Source organism: Psittacula echo (assembly GCF_963264785.1).
Source record: "Psittacula echo genome assembly, chromosome: 3".
Taxonomy (NCBI): Eukaryota; Metazoa; Chordata; class Aves; order Psittaciformes; family Psittacidae; genus Psittacula; species Psittacula echo.
In genome coordinates, this window is record NC_137736.1 from 59,087,840 (window position 1) to 59,110,847 (window position 23,008).

At 41.0% G+C, this 23,008-nt stretch overlaps 1 protein-coding gene across 1 annotated transcript in view; it reads right to left on the bottom strand.

The window, feature by feature from the left end:
- VWA3B (von Willebrand factor A domain containing 3B) overlaps positions 1-16,240 on the bottom strand; it is a gene marked incomplete at both ends in the record, with an annotated part of 64,964 nt that extends 48,724 nt beyond the window's left edge. Inside the window, 7 exon segments of the mRNA XM_080612538.1 lie at positions 2,744-2,868; positions 4,757-4,926; positions 6,525-6,684; positions 8,749-8,999; positions 11,407-11,501; positions 13,311-13,529; positions 16,201-16,240. Coding sequence (XP_080468664.1) covers positions 2,744-2,868; positions 4,757-4,926; positions 6,525-6,684; positions 8,749-8,999; positions 11,407-11,501; positions 13,311-13,529; positions 16,201-16,240 — 1,060 coding nt within the window.
- Between the last annotated feature and the right edge of the window lie 6,768 nt (positions 16,241-23,008).

Consider the following 23,008-nt stretch of genomic DNA (forward strand, 5'->3'; position numbering starts at 1 on the left):
ACACATCCCTCTGGATTTGTCACATCAGTCAAATCCTGATTTCAGCCCATCTGCATTTTCTTTACACATACCTGCTCATCTATACCACCACTGCATGAAGACTTACTATTGTTTCTATTTCAGCCAACAAGGACCCGCTCTTCATTTCAGGATGTAGTTCAAAATGCCAATGTTTTTCAAGCCCTGTTTAGCACTTATCTCCCTGTCACTCCCAGATGACACAACTGTACCTCTTTTTGGCAAGAACCTGCTCCACAACTTCCTTCATCTCTTGCCCTCTATGTCTTTGAGTTCCACTCTAAATTTCACCTCCCTTCCACTTATAATTTTAACTACAGAACAGGATTGCTTATTTCTGCAGCTTTTGCAGATGAAGAAGCTACAGAAAAAAAATGTAGGCAAAAGTGATAACAGGAAAATCAGTGCTGGATGAGGAGATACCACCACATGGATGAAATTAGGCTGTATGTAAAAACATTTCTCTGCCTTAAGTAAATCTTAGTCTGTCAACATAAGGACTTTAATTCTTTACTGACTTACACCTGTTTTGATGTCAGGCACCCATTCAAAATGAGTGTTAAAAAAAAATCAAATTTGGCAGTTTCTCATGCTTGCTTTCTAAATGACTGCTCAAGATGCAAAACAGGGGAGAATGGAGCTCTTATCTGAAGTTTTAAACAGTTCACTTCCAACTTGATTTGGTTACGCAGATGAAAGAGTGAACACAACGTTATCCTGTATTTGCAAAATGCTGTTACTCAGTGGACACCCAGAAAACTATCAGATGTCCTTAAAACAGCTTTTCCAGTCTACAAAACATAATAATGAGTTTCAGTTTCCAGCTGTTGCATTTGCGGTGCAAAAAGAAACGTAATCAAAATATTCCTGTGCCGCCCCTTATTTTCAAGAAATACCACATTTGGAAGATTAAATCTCTGGTTCATTCTCTATTTATTTCCTTGTATAGTTTATGCCACACATCCAAGAACCAGTTTCAGAGCCCATTAGTGAGTAATCCTCACTTTTATTATTATTGCCTTCTACACCCTTGAAGGAGTCTCTGAAACAAGAGACATCAGACACAGACCATAATAATGTCTCCAAAGTGTTTTCTTTTCTGAAAGGACTTTAGATTCTGCATCCAACTGACACAGTCTGATTGGCTGCCAGTGATGTCACAACTGTACTTATAATACCCAGTAAATGCAGAAAGCTAATTGTGCTCCTTTTTAATGTGTAAATTCTACTCCATAATAGCAATAAGACACAACAGACAATGCACTTCAAGGGGATTACTGCCCTTTTGAGCAATTAAAGCTATTCAGCTTTCAGCTTCAGAAACAGTGGTGAGGAAGTAATTTCGGTCCTACAGGAGCTCTAGCCCATCTATTGAAATAGGCGGACTGCCCGGGGCAAGAGGAAGCCAGCTCCCCCTCCACACACTCCCATATGGGGTCCAGCAAGGAAGCACTCAGAGCAGACTGAAGGCAATTATTATACTTCTCTGAATTAGTATGAAACAAGAGATAAGGGTTTGCAGCATACTCTGCTGTAGCTTTCTAAATTCTCATGGGTGAGGCTTGAGTGTCCCTTCACTAAGTGAAAAAACAGGTGACACCTCACTTTCTTATTTCTGGCCCCCCACTATGATTCTCTCATGCTGTTATAATCACAGTCCTAGTGAAGGATAGGTTAGTCCACAAGGAACTAAAGTATAACCTAGGGAGTAAGGGTCAGTTAGTCCAAGACTGACAACCTTAGGTGAATCACTAGATGTCATACATTCCATAGCAGTAAGAAGAGGATAACACCATTCTACATTTGAGCAACACTAATTCTCCCCAGCATAATGGGGTAGTAAGCATTAGAATAAAGAGGTCTTATGCCTCCTGATACTTTAAATATTTTTTTATTATTATTATTTAACCTCCTGATGATAAAGAAAACAGACGACATACACAGCCTCACTTCACATCACAAGCTGGTATCCTTCCAGTTTAGCTGAAACCCCAGTCCAGTCCCACTAAACAATAAGGCTGACTTGACTTACTCAAAGGAAATTGTGCTGTGACTGTAAGAAACACAGTGAGCATTTTCTACCATTTTGCCTTCCAGTAAAACTGTTTCTTTCTGTTGTTTCCTCCTGTTGGTTTTTTGTTTTGTTTTGGTTTTTTGTGGGGAGGTGATTGGTTTGTTTTCAGTTTGGGGTTTTTTTTATCAATTCCCTCCCCTCTCCCTCTTTGCACCTTCTTCTCTATGGTTCTTTTACTATGCTTGTTGCCTTTCTTTATGACAAATTCAGATCTTGAGAGCAGTGAGTCAACCTCATGTTGATTTAATCCCATTATATTACATATGAACTGGGTCTGATTTGATTGGCTGTTGTATGACACAGTCTTCCACACTATTTCTTGTTCTTTCTGCCATTTCTCTATACATTTCCACAAGGTCACTAGCATAAGCACACCAGTACTATTCTTCATCTCCCTAAATAAATGTTCTTTTACCCTTTTTCACTTCTCTTTCATTCTCTCATGCACATCCTCTACTCTATTCACTTCTGTCTTTTCCTTTCCCTCTCTTTCCCATACACAGAATTTGAATTTGACCAGTCTTGTTCTCACCCCACTCATGCCTGCAGGAGGCTTATTTTGATTTTACACTTAGCAAGTTCCTGTATGACATTCCTATTCTGAAACCTCACTGAGAACATCAGTATCATCTTGGTTCGTATATTATCTACCTAGTGGCATTCGCCCTTTCACTTTTCTGGAATTCAGAGCAATTAGACCTTTTCCATCCTTTTCACATTTTAGTTCAGGTCCAGCAGCATCTCTAGAGTCATTCTTCTCAGCAAAAGCATGGAATCTGTAAGACAAAATGAGTTTTCATCAGTATGTAAATACATAAATACTTACCTAATTTTAACGAGATGTATGTCACACATGCAAGATCATAGTGGTGTACAACTTTGGAATTATTTGCTATCTGTTCAAGATATCTAAACCTTCAACTATGACACTATTAATATTATCAAACCTTTCATACACATTTATGTACATCCTGAAGTCTTCTCATGAAGAGCATCCTTTTATTTTGGTATCATTTACTGTAAGGCATCTTCCTTTTCAATCTCCTGGAAATCTGTTTTTAATAATGCTTTTAACATGACGAGCAAACATGTCACTTGAGATGTCTGAGATGATGCTAACACCTTTTTGTCATATTATACTCCCAGTTGAAAGCCCAACAGGAACATTTATTTCATTATTGTCATAGAAATCAGGAAGTCAAGCAGACTTCATTTACCTTCATTGTCAAAACAGAAAGGTTCTCAGAACAGGAAAAAGGTTCCTTTCTAAAGCAGAACTACACTAGAAACAGGCTCAAGCCATGAAAAGCGCATGAACTTGGCCATTCCTGTGGGAAAGCTGACTTAAACTTCTTGACAATTATTGGGCAAATACCTACCTACAAGATATTAATTTGCCTAATAAGTCTCTGCACCAAGGCTAGACTCATGTAAAAACAAGATTGTGAGAATCATATCAAACAAAACAATTCTCAGCTCTCTGCCACAGCCCTTCTTGCCTTTGGCTACTACTCAAGAAACATTCACTTCCCTTTTATAAAGGAAGTAAAAACATTGCCAAAATAAAATGAAGGTTGGTGACTGACAATGTACCTGATATCATGGAGATACCACTGTTCTAAATGGTCACCATCATTTTAGACACACATCAGACCAGAGCAAACAACACTTTCCCACAGTTCTGGTTTTTGGCAGATGCTCCTCTTAAAAGCTACTTCTAAACACAGATGGCTATAAAAGACCTAAGTGGCTGCCATCTTACCAATTGCTCTGCTGTCATTTGGGAGATTTCTACTGTTGCAGGTCTTGCCACTCTTGCACAAACAACAGTGAAACAGAAAGAGCTAGCAACCGCTTCACAGCTCTCTAACTGTACTGTGATTTCTGTTAAGCAAACACCTCCTGACTTATACTGCCCACCTGCTATTCAACATGAGTTTGGTATTGCAGGTTTTTTGTCTGTTCGTTTGTTTTGCTTTTTTTGATATCAGAATCAAGACTAAAGTTTTATTATCTCTTTCTACTGAAGGCTGATTCTCACCACACAGCTGATTCCCAGGATAAAGTAGCCAACAAGCTATGTGGAGTATATCAGTTTCCACAATCATACTAAATAGATGCTAGAGAGCATGGTAACAGAACTATATTTCTGCACAACCATGCATGATGGATAACACCACATCAGTTTTCTGTTGTTCCAGGAACTGCCCATTTAAGGACAGGCATCACCTTTTCAGTACATGTCTATATGGCACTTGATCCAACAAAACTCTAGAACTTTTGCTGGTGCTTGTGGATATTGGCAGAGTACAAAGCAATACAATAGAATATTGTTCAGTTTATTTTGTGACCCTTCCTCTGAATAATTTTTTAGACTTCAGAAGAGGACCAGATGACAGACTATTTAGGATATAAAAAAGGAATGGCCTTTCTACGAGCCAGTGAGCACATACATGGAGAGAAGCTGGTCTGTTCAAGTAGGTCCTGCATTTTAACCATATCCTTGTACTATTTCCCCAGTTTACCCAGATTGCTTACAGAACTACTTTGTCTCATTTTCCTCATGAGTAAAACCGGGATTATATTCAGATGCCTTCCAATACTATTTCTAGCAGCAAAGCACTTTACAAGTACTGAAGTTACTGTGATTCTTCTTTGTCATACCTGCCAGAGGCCAAGTGGCTCAACTCTTTCAGAAAAAAAATAGTTTCATCTTCCCTTGCATTGAAAGATACAGTGTGGACTGGACAGGGGCCATCAGAAACCTTTTCAAGGAGCAGCTCCTTTGTGTCCACTGGCACATCACCCACAACAAAGTAATAAACAGCTTCAGCCTGTCATTAAACAAAAAAAAAAAAAAAAATGGGAATTGGAAGACATTGTTTTACATAGATGCTCAAGCACTGTCCTGTGCTGAGTACTGGTAGGAAATTTTGATAGAAATTCGTATTGGGCTATAAGCTAAAGGAATGACAGGAAAAGCCATGTCTAGAGAAAAAAGAGCTATTATTATGGAGCAGCTTCTGCTGATGAAGCCAGTTCTGAGCAATGAATCATTTAGGACTATTCTGTGAGTATGCAGCTTTTGCCTAGGACTGAACCAGGTCTCCCCCAGCCTCTACCCACAAGTATAGTGAAGCTTGCACTCAAGTGAACTGTCAGTTATGAATTATAATGACTGTATTCAGAAATAATTGAAGTTTGTTTCATGTTGAGCACCTGCCACAATTGACTCCTCCAGATTGCCCATTAGCCTACCAATATCCAGAAAAAAATTAGATATTTCACTGTTGGACAGATTTTAAATTTTATTTTTTCATATGTGAATCCATCAGGTCCAACAAGCCTTTTATTTCCTCCAGACAATACTGAAATCTAAATACAATCTTTTTTGTTTCCTACCAAGTAATCAGTAATACACTGCAAACAGAAAATGTTAATAAAATTTATGAAGGAGATATTTAAAAAAGCAGTCATATAAAATATCTCTTGCACAATCTGTGCCTCACCAAGTTCCTTTTTAATATCAGTTTCCAGATATCAAGGTTCATCCAGATGAGATTCCACCATCATAGGGAACCAGAAGGAAACTCAAGCCAAATTTACTTTCTCCTTCGAACAATGTCTCAGACTGAGATTTACAAAGGAGTTAGGGTTGGATCTGTGCACATGAACAGATCTTAATGGCAGCAAAAATCAGTGATTCTAGTCCACACACAGTAGGCCAAATTTTCCATTAAAATTTTTGCTGCTAAGGAACTGAAACAATGTGCACTGTAAGTAAATTTCATAAAATATCTCTTTATAACAAAAGTTTCAAGTGACTAGCTCAAAAGATGGCATATATGTTTTGTGTCTTGTGACTCTGCTATAACAAATAAAGTTTCAGAAACAGAATTTAATTGTAGCAATTTCTGAGCATGCTTTGTCTTTTTGTCCTAGAAGAATCTCTACCTATAACCTGGCTGATGAAAAAGGATTTGCATACCCCGAGCATGGGTTAATGCTTAAATAAATCTCTGTACCTACTATTTTGGATTTGGATACATAATAAAATTAAAATTGTTTCCCTGTCTTCAATAATGTTGGTACTAGCAATTTTCTCATAAACTTGAAGCCCTGAAAAACATATATGACAAAGAAAGTGTAAGGGAATATGTTTTCTCTTTCCCTTCATGACTATGTTATTCTGTGTACTGTAGAAAATAAAATAAACAAGTTTCTGCATTCAAAATGCAGCACATTTACATAAACAGAATGTCAGTAAACATAGTATGCGGCTACACTTGGGGGAAAAGAAACTTTCCAAATGCTGTCATTAATATTTATCTTTGCAATATGAATATTGCAAATCAGGGCAAATCACAGTAGCCAGTCTGGCATGAATATTCTTGGATTTACTTGAGCCTTCTGAAAAGATGTATGAGCTTACCGCTTCATCACTCATGGCTTCCAGCAGAGCTTCAGCAGAGTTGGTATGGCTGGCAGCTGTCATATGGTCCAGCCTCCAGAGCCATGTAACAGCAGACTTTACAGTATGCTTAGATACAGGAGTAGATTTCTGTTGCCACTTCATAAGATCCTGAGCAGCCCTGAAAATAACATTAACTATAAATCAGAAATAGTGAGAATAATGCTGGCAGAGCACAAGAGTGGAGCTCTGCTACTGCTACTATTATTTTATATTGTAAGTAATAATTATAGTAAACCACAGATATTAAATCTAGACTTGCAATAAAAGCAGTAGAGGAAAAATACTGTAATTTTAATGAGATTTTTTTTTTGAGACAACTGTTTCTAAAGTAAGGTTAAGAAAACTTAGAAGTACTTTAAAAACAGTTCCTAATTCATACCTCCCCTTCAAATAAAAACATGGTTTTTTTAAATATCTATGGAAAAAGCCCTTGGCTTCCACAGGTCTCTTTCAACAACTTCCTGCATGACCTTTGTGTTAGACCATTTTAACCAACACACTTTTTTTGCAGTAGGGCTGATATTTATGTACCCACCAACATAAAACTTGTGATGCCAAGCTTTTTGGCATTTTAATTGATCAAGGGCCTCAGTCTTACTGGCAGTACAGAAGTACAAAGTATATGACTATGTACGCTTCTGCATTTGCACATAAAAAGAAAGCAAATTAAAAAACAACTGATTTCAGTAGTTGTAACATCCTATCAAGCACTATTTTGAAGAGTTTCCTGCAAATCTACAGGACAAGTATGTTTTCCAAGATTATTTTAAATTAATAACTTATATGCTCCATTATCCTTTGTTTCCCTCCTGCGAAAGCAGACAAATCAATGAACACAATTACTGTGCCTCAATTTTGACTTGGCTTTGCAGATTATTTTTAAAGAAAATGTTTTATGTGCTTCTCAAAAGCTATGGAAGTTATCTTCTACTTTCAAATCTCAGCTGTATCACAAGCTAGAGGATTAAGATAGGGCATCAGAATCAAATCCGTAGGACAAAGCTTGGGTAAAACATCTTTAAGAATCACACTGTAGCTGCAAGTTATGATTGTGGAGCCAATTTTAAAATTATATGACCTAATTTGTGCATCTTTTTCTCATAGTTACAAATTTCTATTCATCTATCCAAACCCAAGCTTATGCATTCAAACCTTTATGCGTATATGAGAATTTCTGCAGAGATACATAAATTTTAATAGCTGCTTCTATTCTTCTATTTTAACTAAATCCAAATTCATTTACTCATGTTAGGGAACAAGCGCTTGTCTTTTATTATGGAAATCTAGTATTGTTTCCTAGTTCTGCTGCTGAGTTTGGTGACCATGGAAGTCTATAGAAATACAAATGACTATGCCTGTGCCCATGGCACTTGCGGGCGCGTATATTTAGTTGCAAGGCAGAAATATGTAATGCCTATAGACACAAGAATGGCTAGGCAGTCAGTAGGACCTCACTGTTTCACTCTTAATACTTAGAACCCTGTAGAGTGCTACTGCTATTGCAAAGTCCCCCTTATCATTCTGTTTTTCTGTGCTACATTTGTAGAAGACATATATCAGTATTTAGGTTCTGTTAGTCTTTGTTTTTCAGATAACAACAATCTTCTGTTAAATGCAAGTAGCAAGCTTAGCATGACTGTGGGTGAACCTTAGTGGAAAATCTACAGATACATCATGACATGAATCAGAATAATTTACACTACAGAAAGTGTATTATACAAACACATGTCGATATGATATGCGACTCCTTTTTATTCTCCAGCAAAAGACAGACATGGACTCCTTTGTTTAGCCTAGAGAAGAGAGGGCTCTGGGAAGACCTTATTGCAGCCTTTCAGTACCTAAAGAGTGCTTATAAGAAAGATGGGAACAGACTTTTTAGCAGGTCCCGTTGTAATGTTGGTGATGGCTTTAAACCAAAAGAGAGGAGATTTAGATTAGAGATAAGGAAGAAATTTTTTTACAATGAGTGTGGTGAAACACTAGAACAGGTTGTCCAGAGAGGTGGTAGATGCCCCATCCCTGGAAACATTTAAGGTCAGCTTGGATGGGGCTCTGAGCAACCTGATCTAGTTGAAGATGTCCCTGCTCATTGCAGGGGGGTTGGACTAGATAGCATTAAAGGTCCCTTCCAACCCAAACCATTCTATGATTCTTTGATTCTATGATTCTTTCTGCTTACCGAATGAGGTTGAATTTGGCAAGTTGGGTCACCTGTTCCATGAGTACCATAGAAAATGCATCCCGACATAGATCAAATTCAGCTGGAGTCACAGTGCCAAAATCCAAAACAACGACAATGGACCGTTCTTGAATCACTCCAAATAACTGTCGGCTGTCACTGGTTAACCATTCCATTCGCTGCTTATATAGCTCAATAGCTCCCATTAGACAATCCACAAAATGAAGAATCAGTTCTTTTTTGGCTGTCAGCTTTATTTAAATAAGAGAGAGAAGGAAATTGAACATCAAAACAAATAATACAAATGCAGCCCCAAGCTTAGCACAGCTGCAATGGCTGGTTTGCAAGTGCCAGATATGCCAGCCAAGGTAGCATTGAAAACAGCCCATTTTTCTTCCACTATTTCAAGAGCAAATACTTGACAAATGTATCTAAGCTATAAAGAAAAGACCCTGCATTTTGTCCTAATTGCTTTTCATAATCTTTTTTATATGAGCATGGGACAGTGCCAGTGGGTTGTCTGACTTGTCTGTCTCAAGACTGGAGTAATTAGAATGAGCTGAAAACAGGCTAGGATGTAAAAAGGATTGCAGAGCAGATGGGTGAACAAACAAGGACACAGAAACTTTGTACCTTCTTAGACTACATTTTTGACTGGCTCTTAAAATTTTGTACAGCCATACAAGGGAGTGTATGGTTTTGAACTGAGGCACTTCAATCTCCATCTTTCCTTTAGCATTTGAAAGGAAAATGTAAAATGTTTCCTGTTTGTACTATTATTTCACTAACAATGACCAGCATTAACAGATTAACTGTTTGTGGGTAAGTGCTTAGGCAAATTTAGTTCAGACAACTGCAATCAACAACTAAAGCTTCCCATACCATATCAGTAAAATGAGAAAAACCTAGATTCAATATTAAAATTAAAACCAGCAGACCCTCCCTATGGATATATGTAGACACGTTCCTGATGCCAAAGGATCTCTCGGTTTAAAAATTCACTGCTGGTTCCTGTAAAAACATACCCCCAATATATCTGACCCATGTAAGTTCATTACGTTCAACCTCTAATCACCCTTTTGGGACTCAGTGCAAAACCTTTGAGATACAAATGGTTTTAAACAAGAACATTTCTCAGGGAGAAGATATTTTGTGTGTCAGTCTGCACACGTCTTCCTCTCATTTGTATTTTTCTCTGTTCTTTAATGTCAGCTAGGGCCCTGTAATGTGCCTCCCAGATACAGTCTCAGGCTGTCTGCCAAAGGAATGTAGTAGGCCTGGGAAGGAGCACTTAGAAAACCCAGTTTCCTTCTATGACAGCCAGATTCATACAAAGAAGCTTATTGCAGTACACAGATAAAACTCCATCTTAAAATAAAGCCATTTTCTTAAACCACCACTTTACTTGCAGTTGACCAGTCCAGATTTTCATTTCTCTGAGGGCTGGAAAACTTTTGACTGTCCAGCCTAAATTTATTCATGGCAGTTCATACTCATCTATTCTTGGACTAGCATGCCTTTTAGCATAGAAAACTATAGCTTTCCCCTATCCCTGTAATTTGCCTTTCTGTAGGCATTCAAAAGGAATAATGCTGCCCTTTGTCAGTCTTCTTCAGTCTTACATAAGTCAACAACAAACAAGCACTCTTACAAGATCAGCACTCGACTGCAGTTCATTCTACTAGTTCTTTCCAGTACCTGTTCTGGCTTGAACTGCTTCTTCTCAACCTGTGGTAACTGTATAAAATATTGCACACAACATCCTAAATGAAATCTCACCAGATCTTGTATAGTGGCATTGTTACCTTAATGCCACCAGAAATGTCTTTCCTACTGCTCGCAACCAGATGATCTTAAGGTCCTTTCCAACCCTAACTATTCTATGATTCTATGACTTTATGTAGCTATTTCATGTCAAATTAATGGGAAAAAATGAGGCGGAAGGGCTCCCTGAAATAGCTCTTTTCCCATTTTTAATCCTTGTGCCTCAGAAGTTACTCAAGTTATCAGAAAAAAAATGCAAACGCATTTGCTTTTGTAAAATCCTTTATGAATTAACTCTCTCCCCTCCTGGTTCACATGCGTATCTCTTCAATCAGAATCCATCCTCTTAACAATGAGGCTGCCAGCAGCTGTTGCTAAGACATTCCTTAGAACATGAGCCTGGGCAGAGATCCAGCTAGCTGTCTCTATAGAGTAGGCTGAGCCTTTTGTGACCCACTGGCACTAAGCAAAGCAGCACTTTGCATCAGCAATGACAGCACATTATGTCTTCTTATTTCAGCATCCCCATTTGTTTTATTGACTACGATTTTATTTTTTTTAACTCAGACGAGCATCTTAAGTGTTCCCTCTTTCAAGACAGGGTAAATGTTGCTTAGAAACTGCAGTTTTGTCTGGAAAGATTTACTGCAATGCTGCATTAAGGCAAGGGCATAGGTTTTGCAAGGAAAAAAAGAAAAAAGAAAACTAGCTTCTCTACCACTGATTGTTATCACTAACAGCTTGACAAAACAGAAAAAATGAACAAAAGATAAAATTCTCACAAAGAATATAAGTATTTCATGCCATAGGGAGACATATTAGTCACATCATTCTGCTGCAGTGATAACAACTTCTGAGTGTACAGGGAAGTTACCACAAGTAAGTCACACTTACATTATACACGCTGCCATCTTGTGCTTCCTTGTATTGAGGAAACAGACCATCTGCATACCGAGAAGCCACAAATTTCCTCAGGATGGTCACATAATCTACAGTAAAGGTTACAAAAGATCAAGTTGCTAATCTTAAGGATTACTTCAAACAGATATTTTTCAGGTTAATGTGCATACCATTCATGTCTGAGGCACATGCATCTGTACTGAACTCTTGACATTAAGAAACTTGAGAAATTCTAATTATATCTTTGTTTTACAATTTTTTCTGGCTATGTCTATGACAGCCTGGGCACACAGTCTTTGCTTTAGCTGTGCTGTAGGTATACCTATGTCAAGTTCTGATAGTGGACCTCTCTCATGGATAGACCTCTCAGTCCTACATTTTAACCTTGTCTCCAGTTCTGTCTCCCAGGCGTGGCTCTAAGACCTATATTGTGGCCTTGTCTCCAGTCTTGTCCCTGGCTGCATCTCCTGCTGCTCCTGGCTGCTCTCCCTGACTGACCCTAGATGTGGTTCATCACCTCACCCCATCTGTAACCGTCTGTGAACACTGTTAGCAGCCGCTGCTCTGCCTGCAGTGCTTAGATGGTCATTGAGGGCACTGCCTGGGCTGCAGTCCCCTTTGGCTTGTGCCTCAGTTTTCCCCCATGGAGCAGCCCTGCTCTTGCTGCTCCCTGCCAGTTTAGTCAGAAGTGGGGAAAAACCCCATATTTAATTATTTATAGGCCAAAATCTACATGGAAATGCAATAAACGAAACATCTAGGCAATTACACTTCTGTATTATCCATTTACCTCACAACAGGACTTGCAAATATTTGTCCATCAAACAAAATACAAAATCTGGTACAGATAATACTGTTCTCTTACACAACTAAATGGGTGCAGAAGTGAGTGGAACTAAGGAAAAGGTTGCACTCTGCTCTTTCAGTAGCTAGAAATCTTCTACAGGATCTCCACTGATAGGAAAACATTAGGGGTGGGAATATTTAACGTCACAAAGCAGCTCTTCTGTACAGCATGCTGCCCTGCTAAGCTGGTACATTCTGCTCCTAAAATTGTGCTGTAACTACATTAACCCTGCTCAACAGCTTCTTCTTCTTCTACAGCATACATGATTTCAGGATCTGCACTGTTGATCTTTGAATGCCCCATGAACACAAGCCAGTCAAAATCTTAAATTATGCAACCTAGAACAATTGCAATACATTACAATCCCTACTTCTCAGGCGGCAAGCTGTTCAAATAAAAGAATATCTTACCATGCTCTGCAAAGCACTATTATGGCAATGGTTAATAATTATTAGCAAACTCTTCTTCTCCAGCTGTCGGATAACTGCAAAGGAACATTTTTCTATAGCCTGACTCTGCATGAAAAGCAGCCTGAATTCTAATGAAATTTAACTTCTTCCTCAGTGCTGGATCTCTGGAAATAATATACTGTTCCCAAGCAGGTTGGCTGGCCCTTATGATCATCTAGCTGATCACAGATTATGGCACAGCATGCATTATATTTGCTCTCTAAAAATGGACAGAGATGCTATGGTGTATTATTTTCAGAAAAAAGACTAACAGCCTCAGCAGCACGAGTTATTTCCCAGCAATGGCTAAATTGGAGATGATCTGAACTGGAGCTTAGGGAAAAGCAACGGTATGGTTGAGTAAGAAAAGCTCTTCCCAGATCCTAAGTCCTTCTCAGATCAAAAGGAGATGCAGTTCCTCAGTTCTATGAAGTGGCAATGTCAGCAACTGTGGATACAGCTTCCCTTTCTGCCATTTTCATAAGAGAAGACACAAAGTGAAAATCTCTGCTGTGTATAATGGAATGCAAAATAAGCATGACCCTAAAAACTATTCAAAGTCAAGGGTTTTATTATTATTCTATTACTGATTTGTCCTATACCTTTCCTGTGCTGGAATCCAATCTGTGACAAAATCTGGGATAAGGACAGTTTGTTTCTTTTGAGCCCATGAAGTTGAAGCCATTTAGAAGATGAAACAAGGGATTGTACATCCATATCCCACTGACTCACAGCCAGTCTCCTTTCCTTCTCTTTTGGTTTCTGCTTGTGGGCCTCATGGGAATTTTCAGGATCTTGTCTGTGCCTTGAATCAAAAACATCTACTATAAAGAGAAACAAGGGAAACACAACATTTATATTTTAACCAAATGATTCATTTGAATTACCTCCTTTCTTTATCTGTATTCTGTGGTACAAGTACATACATACACACATACACACGTACGAGTACATACATACATGTAGCTCACTTCCTGCTCCTTTTGTTATACCGAACAATGCTATTATCCGGAAAGTTGCTCTCAGCCCTACATATCTACTTGCTGTTATGTCTTCACCTTCCATTTATTCAAGAAAAAGTCTTTTCTATGCTGAAATCCAAGTCCTGAATCTAAGTCCAGTTTGCCAAATGGCAATTCTGCCAGCTCCTAAGACATCTCTCCTAAGTCTTAGGGATCAGAACTCATAATTGGCATTCAAAGATTGCCAGACCGTCACTACACACATATTAGAAGCATTATGCAATAAACAAGGATTTCTTAACAACTACATGTTGAACTACCATAAGCAATAGAAGTGCCCACAGCAGATCCTGACTTTGTTGCAAGCCAAGTAAACTCTCTCTCCTCACATCATAGAATCATAAAGTCATAGAATAGTCAAGGTTGGAAAGGACCTTAAGATCATCTAGTTCCAACCCCCCTTGCCATGGGCAGGGATACCTCACACTAGACCATGTCACCCAAAGCTTTGTCCAATCTGGCCTTGAACACAGCCAGGGATGGAGCATTCATAACTTCCCTGGGCAACCCATTCCAGTGCCTCACCACCCTCACAGTAAAAAACTTCTTCCTTATATCCAGTCTAAACTTCCTCTGTTTAAGTTTGAATCTGTTACCCCTTGTCCTATCACTACAGTCCCTGATGAAGAGTCCCTCCCCAGAATCCTTGTAGGCCCCCTTCAGATACTGGAAGGCTGCTATGAGGTCTCCATGCAGCCTTCTCTTCTCCAGGCTCAACAGCCCCAACTTTCTCAGCCTATCTTTATACAGGAGGTTCTCCACTCCCCTGATCATCCTCGTGGCCCTCCTCTGGACTTGCTCCAGCAGTTCCACGTCCTTTTTATGTTGAGGACACCAGAACTGCACACAATACTCCAAATGAGGTCACACAAGAGCAGAGTAGAGGGGCAGGATCACCTCCTTTAACCTGCTGGTCACGCTCCTTTTGATGCAGCCCAGGATATGGTTGGCTTTCTGGGCTGCAAGCGCACACTGAAACTGGCTCATGTTCATTTTCTCTTTGACCAGCACCCCCCAAGTCCTTCTCCACAGGGCTGCTCTGAATCTCTTCTCTGCCCAACCTGTAGCTGTGCCTGGGATAGTGTAGGACCTTGCACTTGGCATGGTTAAACTTCACAAGGTTGGCATCAGTCCACCTCACAAGCGTGTCAAGGTCCCTCTGGATGGCATCCATTCCCTCCAGTGTATCAACTGAACCACACAGCTTGGTGTCATTGGCAAACTTGCTGAGGGCACACTCAATCCCACTGTCCATGTCACCGACAAAGATGTTGAACAAGATCGGTCCCAACACCGATCCCTGAGGGACACCACTCGTTACTGGTCTCCAGCTGGACATTGAGCAGTTGATCACAACTCTTTGCATGCAGCCATCCAGTGTAAATGCGACCTCAAGTGTAAATGATGGTTCTGTCAGTATCTGCTCCGGGCTGTGATGGATCATGCGCATGCACAGGAAATCATGAACATGAAACTGCAGTTTCATTTAAAGTTCTATAGAACAAGAAAGATATTTCAGCACTGATGTATAGTTGGCTGGGCTAGCTCCACTTGCAACCAGCAGCAGTGGCAGCCCAGAGCCCAGAGTGGCTGAGGCAGAAATGGGAGCAATGACAACAGTAATGCCTCTGTTCTTCAGCACGTAGGTTCTAGAAGGTCTTTGGTATTTTCTGTTCATTCCCAACATACTCTGCATGAGCTAAGCTGGCTCTAGTTGATTAAATACCCTTGCTGTATCTTAGTTTACTTTCTGTGGACTTTTTAAATTTCTATCCATTTTCCTCAGCATCAACATTATCTGGAGTATCCCAGTCTCTGTTGCTGTAAATGTACTGCATGGATCAAACTGGTCAAAATACAAAGAACGGTACTTCTACCTTTAATGACTGAAAAATAACCTTCAGTCTAGATTGGAATATGATAAGAACTCTCTGCTAAGATCAAATATTACAACAACTGACGTGGTTACAAAGGTTCATTAGATAGACTGTTCCTCAGTTAATAATACATAAAGAAAATTAGCCTATATCTTCAGAAATCATCTTTCAGTGACAGCAGGCTTCTATATGGTGCAGTCTGGCACCAGCTGTTTCACAGTTATCAGTCCTGCAAGCAGGGTGCGGGGCTGGCATGCCTGTAGAGGTTGGCACTTTACCAGCCTTCCTCCTCTGCTCAATACAGAAGCAATAGTGACAGATGTTAACTCTAGAGAGACAGGTGAAGGTTTGCAGCTGTTTGAGCTTTGTGCACAGTCAGGCATTGTTTATAGTCACTTGGACACTCATTCCCAGTTTCCTCTTCCGAAAACACAGAAAGGCCTGCACAGCACCCAATATACAGCAGAGCTGTGGCACAGCTTCAGAATGGCTTGTACACAGCCAGCAGCTTGCACACCACAGTGCTGCAAACAAAACTGAAAGTTATCCAGGAAAACATGACATCTATGAAGAAATAGTCCTGAAATACTCACAGTCACTCCAAACAAGTCTCTTACATGGATTGCCAGTCATGACAGATCTCTTGATTGGCAGCTCCTCTTTTCTTTCTTCTGAAAAACCTGAGGAATTATCATGTTCTAAAAAATTAAAATATTGCCATGCACAGGTCAATATAAAACTGGAGACCAGCTCCACAGGCCCAGCCAATAGTAAACTGCAGAAGGCTGGGGTCAAGATTTTCCTGAAGGAAAATAATACTATAAATGAGAAAGGATAGCTACTTCACATGTCGAGAAGGGCTGAAGTTCAATTTGACAGGGAGCCCCATACTCAGAAATGGGAAAGTGGTAAACTGGTAATATGGTTTCCCTTTCTTCACTCTAAATTACCATAAGAAAGAGCCAATGTGGAAGTTTCCGTACATATATGCTAGAAAAATGACTGTGGTGTTTTGGCCCACTGTCAGCCAGTTGCATTATATTCCATTATTGCTTTGCATTATACCTTACCTTTGCTATAATCCAATTTATGACTAAACCTGGGAGTATCTGAGACACAATTTTGTGAAAAGATTCATAACTTTGCCTATAAGACTACAAGATGATTCACAAAGAAAGAGAATTATGTGTGTATACATGGTCGTGTATGTGGTGTAAGGCCCAATTGTGAATAAGACACAATATCTGAATAGAAAACAAAACACCAGAGGAAGCAAGTAGAGTACATGCTACCAGAGTAGCATGGATTAGATTGGCTGAGGGTATGGCTTTGAGACATGGTGTTTTGCCATCTAGTTGGTTCTTCTTTTAACAAACAAGATGAATGAATGAGGGATATTTATGAATCACTAGCAGGCCAGCTGCTAGCTGTTGTCATCAAGCAGTTTTTCATTCAGGAAAAGCAAAACTGGGATAAAATCATAACCCAAAGACTTAGCTTCCTCCCTCTTCATTGCAGAACTGAACATGCTATTTATTTCTCTTAGATGTGTTTGAATACCCATACAGAAACATACAAACCATTCCAGCCTTTGCCCTGCTCATGCAGAAAGGCACGAACAATGTGAAAGGCAGGGTGTTGAGCACAAGATGCCTGCCAGCAGCACAACCCCTGACTAGTCTGGGCTTGGTGTCAGTACAGTCAAAAGGAGCCCTTGCCACAGGGAAGTGATGGCAAAATGGCCATAGTGAGCCACCAGACTTATGCCATTTCTCCCTCAGGCTGCAGAAACAGTGCCACAGTGCTCTCATGGTACTTGCCAAGACATGTTTCAAGCAGCAGCCTGCATCAGAGAACAAATCCTGAGTGCCATCTCATTTTCCAGATGCCCAAGGGTGTGGCAACAGATTTTCCCTTGCATTAGCCTCCAGCACCTGGATGTGAAATGCTGGCGCCACCGTATGAAAAGTAGCATTTGAAAGGAGACAAAGCAACTTCCGATAGAAAGAGTGAGCTTACCTCAAGCCTTGGAGAGGTGAGTTCAAAACCGATGACAGCCAGGATAACTTTCAGCATGAAGTCTGAATCAAAACCGGTTATTTTCAAAAGGAGAACAACAGTTCATCTGGGCACCTCTACCCTTCTGCTCTGACTAACACCTTCACTCATCACACGCTCTGAGTTCTTAACGGATGCAGCAGTGTTTGCTAAGGCCATGCGGCCAAGCTGTCCTTCACACACCAGAACGCCTCAGGAAAGCACACATGCCTTACAGGTCGAGAAGACACCATGCCACCCAGCGCACTGAACACCAGACAAAAGGTATGTGGAGGGCTGGGGTGGGCAGAGTATGTCACAGCAGAACAGGGCAAGAGGTAACAGCCTCAAGCTGCTCCAGGAGAGGTTTAGGTTGGATATTAGGAAAAATTTCTTCACTGAAATGGTCATGAGGTATTGGAACAGGTTTCCGAGGGAAGTGGTGGAATCACCATCCCTGGAAGCGTTCAAAAACTGTGTAGATGTGTCCCTTAGTGACACATGGTTTAGTGGTGGTCTTGGCAGTGCTGGGGTGATGGTTTGAACTTGATGATCCTAAAGGTCTTTCCAAGCCAGCTGATTCTATGATTCTACGAAAACTACAGCAGGGCCTAAGGAAGAGGGGGAGCACAGGGCAAGGCCTGACTGGCCACCATGGCCACTCATGCTGAGGCACGGCCACACCACTTGCCCGTTGGCAGGCGGTAGCTACACGGCACCCTCACAGCCACCACCTGAGATAACTTACCGCGTCTCCAGATACACTGCATGGAAACGGGTGGGGGGTGGAACGGAAGCCCTCTGCGATGAAGGACGACGGGTCGGGGTCAAACCCCCTGAGCCTGCCTGCCAGCACCGGGGATGGGAAGCCCACAGCCTGCGGCAAGGCTTGAGGGTTCCTCCGTCCTGGGGGCTGCGCCGCTGCTCCCGCCTCCCCGCAGCGACCCCGCTGCGCAATCGCCGCCAGCCCCAGCGCTGCTGCCGCCGCCCGCCCTCACTTGCCTCCGGCCGCGCCGCCGCCGCCCCACTCCCCGCCCGCCCTAAGCCGGCGTCGCTGCCTCCCCGCGGTTGACCTGGAGACCGCGCGGTTGCTACAGCACGGCGTCACTCCCCCGCCCCGGGCAGAAAGCGGGAGGGCACTGCTGCCCAGGGCCGGCAAATAGGCAGGACACGGGGACCGGCAAGGGCTTCTGCCCGGCAGCGAGATACATGCGGAATAAATTCCTTGTCAACAGACGCCACAGCAACGACCAGCCGTCATGTCTGTGGGAGCCAAAAATACACGAACCAACTCGGAGAGTCACTGAAATCTATATATAGTGGATTCCAGGCTTCTGGTCCTCTTTAATTCTTAATTTAGCCTAAGCCATGGACAATATTTATACTAAGAACAGCCTTGAGCATCCTTTGTTTAAGTTAGAGGAAAAAAATGTGCTACTGGGGAATTGCTCCTGGAGAAGCCTAACTAGAAACTATCCTAGCATAACAAAAGATAGGAAAAGATGTGCATCATAAACCTGAACTCAGAGCCACGTTGGATGGGGCTTTGAGCAACCTGGTCTTCTGCAAGGTGTCCCTGCCTGTGGGAGGGGGGTTGGAACTGGCCGATCTATAAGGTTCAACCCAAACCATCCTGGATTCTATGATTCTGTGATTAAAAAGCTCCAGCTGAGGTCTGATAGCCAGAAACCCATGTTCACATTTGCAGTATTTGTGGGGCAAATGTTTCTAAGCATAATTTCCAACTAAGAAAGAGAGCACTGAGCTCTGCACTTTCTCTGTTTTGCTTCAATTTACTACACAATCACAAAGTCATAAAAGATTGGTGACTTTATAGGGTCAGTCTTATCTACATATTGATGCTTTCAGATGGAAATACACACCCATGGGCATGGACAAGGCTGTCCTGTGGCACATCAAAGCATTGGCGTCTTCTCTCTGAGATGGCTTGGTAAACAGCGATAGGAAAGAAAAGTTCCTTATAAGGTATGTGCTTTGGATGGGAACGTCGCTTTCTGGAGCTCTAGCTTCTCGTACAGTTGGAAGCAAGGGTTTAAAGACTAGCCTGGGCATGGCAAGTCATTTGGTATTGCACAACTCTTCCCCTGAGGTATAGAAAAGGCATTTATTTCTCAGGCATGAAACAGTGTCCCATCATTAAAAATAGTAGGTACTGAATGTTCTCTGGATCCTTTCGGACACCGTAACTGTCATAGCACAAGCTTCTTTAGAAACTCATATTTGGGGGGGGGGGGGGAGGAGGGAGGGGGCTTTTAAAATTACTCTTGAGAGTGCAAATGCAATGGATATCTAAGTAGATGCCCAAAAATCAAACTAATCAATTTCTTCATTTGTTTTGCTGCTTCCAGCAACAGAGTTTTTTTATCAAACACCCAAAATGCCTCACTAAGGTAATTTTTTCTACACTATACAGAATGAGTCCATCTATTCTCATGCCTTGATGTCTGTAAATAGAGTAATTACGAGTTTAAAGAAAAAAGGTAATTATTATATGTGCTGTACTTCCTATGCATAGAGTCTGCCAGAAACCTTCACTAGAGGCTTGGGTATACTAAACAAAAAGTGTTGCAAGGAAACATTCCTTGCAATGCTTCGAATTTTGGGGCTTGTACAACAGCCTAACAAGCCCAGGGCAAAGGCAAAGCTACTTCTAGCTCTCACAGGCTTCAAGATCAATTGGCTGTCGTCTCTTAGGTAAAGTTCGTAGGAAAATAAAATGCTCCCTGCACATCAAACAAATATTGCTCCTCATTCACGTGGAAGCCCTGCCTTGACCACTGCTCACCCTGCAACTGGTGTGGAAAACGAGCAATGTATTCTCCAGGTGCTGCCTCCTGAATGAGGCAAGGCTGAATAATAAAGGAGGTGGGGATCCAAGGAACTAGGAAGTAGGAATTCAGTCCTTGTACAGGGATGATGAAAATCAATCTCAAGCTATTCTTTCATCTGACCTTTAGGCTGAAAGGCGAAGTGATAATGATGGGTAGAAAGGATGTTATTCTGTCATTCATTAGAAAATATATTGTAACATGGCCCTGAGATTGCCTTAGCAAGTATGACTTTGTCCTGACTCTAGAATATTTCACCTATCAAGAAATATATTTAGTCACTTTTTCTTATGGTTAAAAATCAGTATTGTCAGCATTTCCTCTATATTAGTGCTTATAACATGAAACTGTTGGCTTGGTTTTTATGATGATTCTTCTTCAACCAAAATATAAACACAATCCACTCTTTTTCTGTCTTCCATTTAAAAAACCACATCTCTTTGCCATAGTCTCTCTCTGTTGTTTGGGGGGTTTTTAATAATTAAAGCTGCATTTAACATAAATTTGCAGTATTTCTTTATCCATGCAAAGCATTGTATATGGTGCATCTAATCTAACTCCTACTGTATTAAGAAAGAGACAGTGTATTATACATGGGATCAGTAAGGTTTCTTATGGCTATGATAGTACAAAGAATGGAGCTTCACCAGGAAGTTTAATGCTGTCACACATCCTGTCCCATGGTGTCATGCTTCCTGTTGACTCCCTGTCAAAGAGATGGGAATCAGTAGCAAGGGGTAAGGAAAAAACCAAAAGCAAGCTGGATTAAAGCTGAGTTAATGCTGTTCTTAGTAGACACTGTTTACAGTGATTGTCTGGAAAAAAAATAATTTATACACCTAAAAACAGTTTAGCAGTGCAAGCAGAACATAAAAATTACACAAAGAAAGTCAAAGAAGTGAAATATTTTAAATACCCCTTTCATGTGTATGTTGTTCTCACCCTTCCAGGGCCTCCTAAAAGAATTCTTCATAGTATGCTTGCAAAAGTCAAAGGTAAATGAACTAGCTGTAAAAGAACTGAACCTGGTATCAGCAGTGGCACAGTGACATAGAGTGTGGGATTTTGCCTGTTCCTCACAGGAAGGCAGGCAAACGAGGCAGGACAGAGCATTGCAAAGAAATGCTGGATTTAGAGCAGGCTCAATCGCATCTGTATGGCATTGCACTGAGCCCAAAGAGAAGTATTTTAAATTAATAAGTATTCTTAAATTGTTCCTTCGGTTTTTAACCGAAGTTCTGCATGTCAGAACTGTGAAGTCTACAGCCTGTGACTGACTTGTAGCCCACGGGCACCTTAGTCTGTTTAATGTGAGCTTAGAAAGAAGCAAACAAACTTTTTTTGGTGAGGACATTGTATGGAGGTAGCATGACCTGAAAAAATAGGCACTGTGTAGTGGGAGAGCGGAGGATTAAGAGAGGCATGGGATATGGGGATAAACTAAAATTTTAGAGGGAAAAGCTAGAGACAGGAGGAGAGCTAAAGGGTATGAAACTGATACGTGATGACAGGGAGAAGCAAGAATGCAAGCTGTAGAAGTGGGATCCACATTAAAGATGTGTATATACGTAACAGGAAAAGCTGGACCCCCACATGGTGGAAGTGATTATGGATAGGGGCTTTTTACCCTTTTCCCCACTATCTGCATAACAGATTGGATGCACTGAATAAACTATGAGTCCCATGCTGTAGAAGCACTGGACTGGAGAAAGAAGGCACAGGAGTAGGAGTTTAATGTAGGTATATGCACATAGGTATAACCAAACTGTAACAGCTGTAGGACTAGACCATTAGCCATAGAATAATAAGAAGCTGGGCATCTCTTGTGAATGTCCAGTGCCCATGTTTAAAAACCTAATTTCAGGCCTTGAGGAAAGAGAGACGTATTTCCAGCAGAAGTCAGCAACTGGTTATCTTTAACAACCCACCCATGCTTTTGAGTTGTGCATATCTATCTTCTCTATGTAGTCATCCTCTGCTGCTTCCTGAATCTTCTGTGTGCAGTCTTGCAAGAAGGACGGCTGGTGAAGATGCACATACCATCTCGTGGCTTTTATTTTTTTTCTCTTCCTTCTACTTTTCTTTAGATCTATACTTCACTTCTAAGTGTTTTCACACTGACAGGAGTAAACAGAAACTTCTCCATCCTGGCAAATTTCTGTCTTCCAGTTACCACATGTAGCATGACCAGGTATGAATGGAGTTGAGATTGTCACTGAAGAAGCAATGCTACTTAAAACAGTGCCTAATGGATTGATCAAAATTTAAAATAACTTTTAAAATAAAAAAGATAGCAGTGCTCTATGACCTTTGTGTTTAAGACCGGCGCTGCACATCAAGGTTTGCCACTCTCTTTTATTTGTATCTCTGGAACAGAGAATGAAAGGTACAAGTGCTGCTGATTCCTCACTGCCCTGGGGTGATATTGCCTTTACCTATATCACATTAATTTCTTTCCAGGTAGCCTGCTTGCACAAGCACTAAAGCATGATAGCAGGCACCATGCCCGTACTGG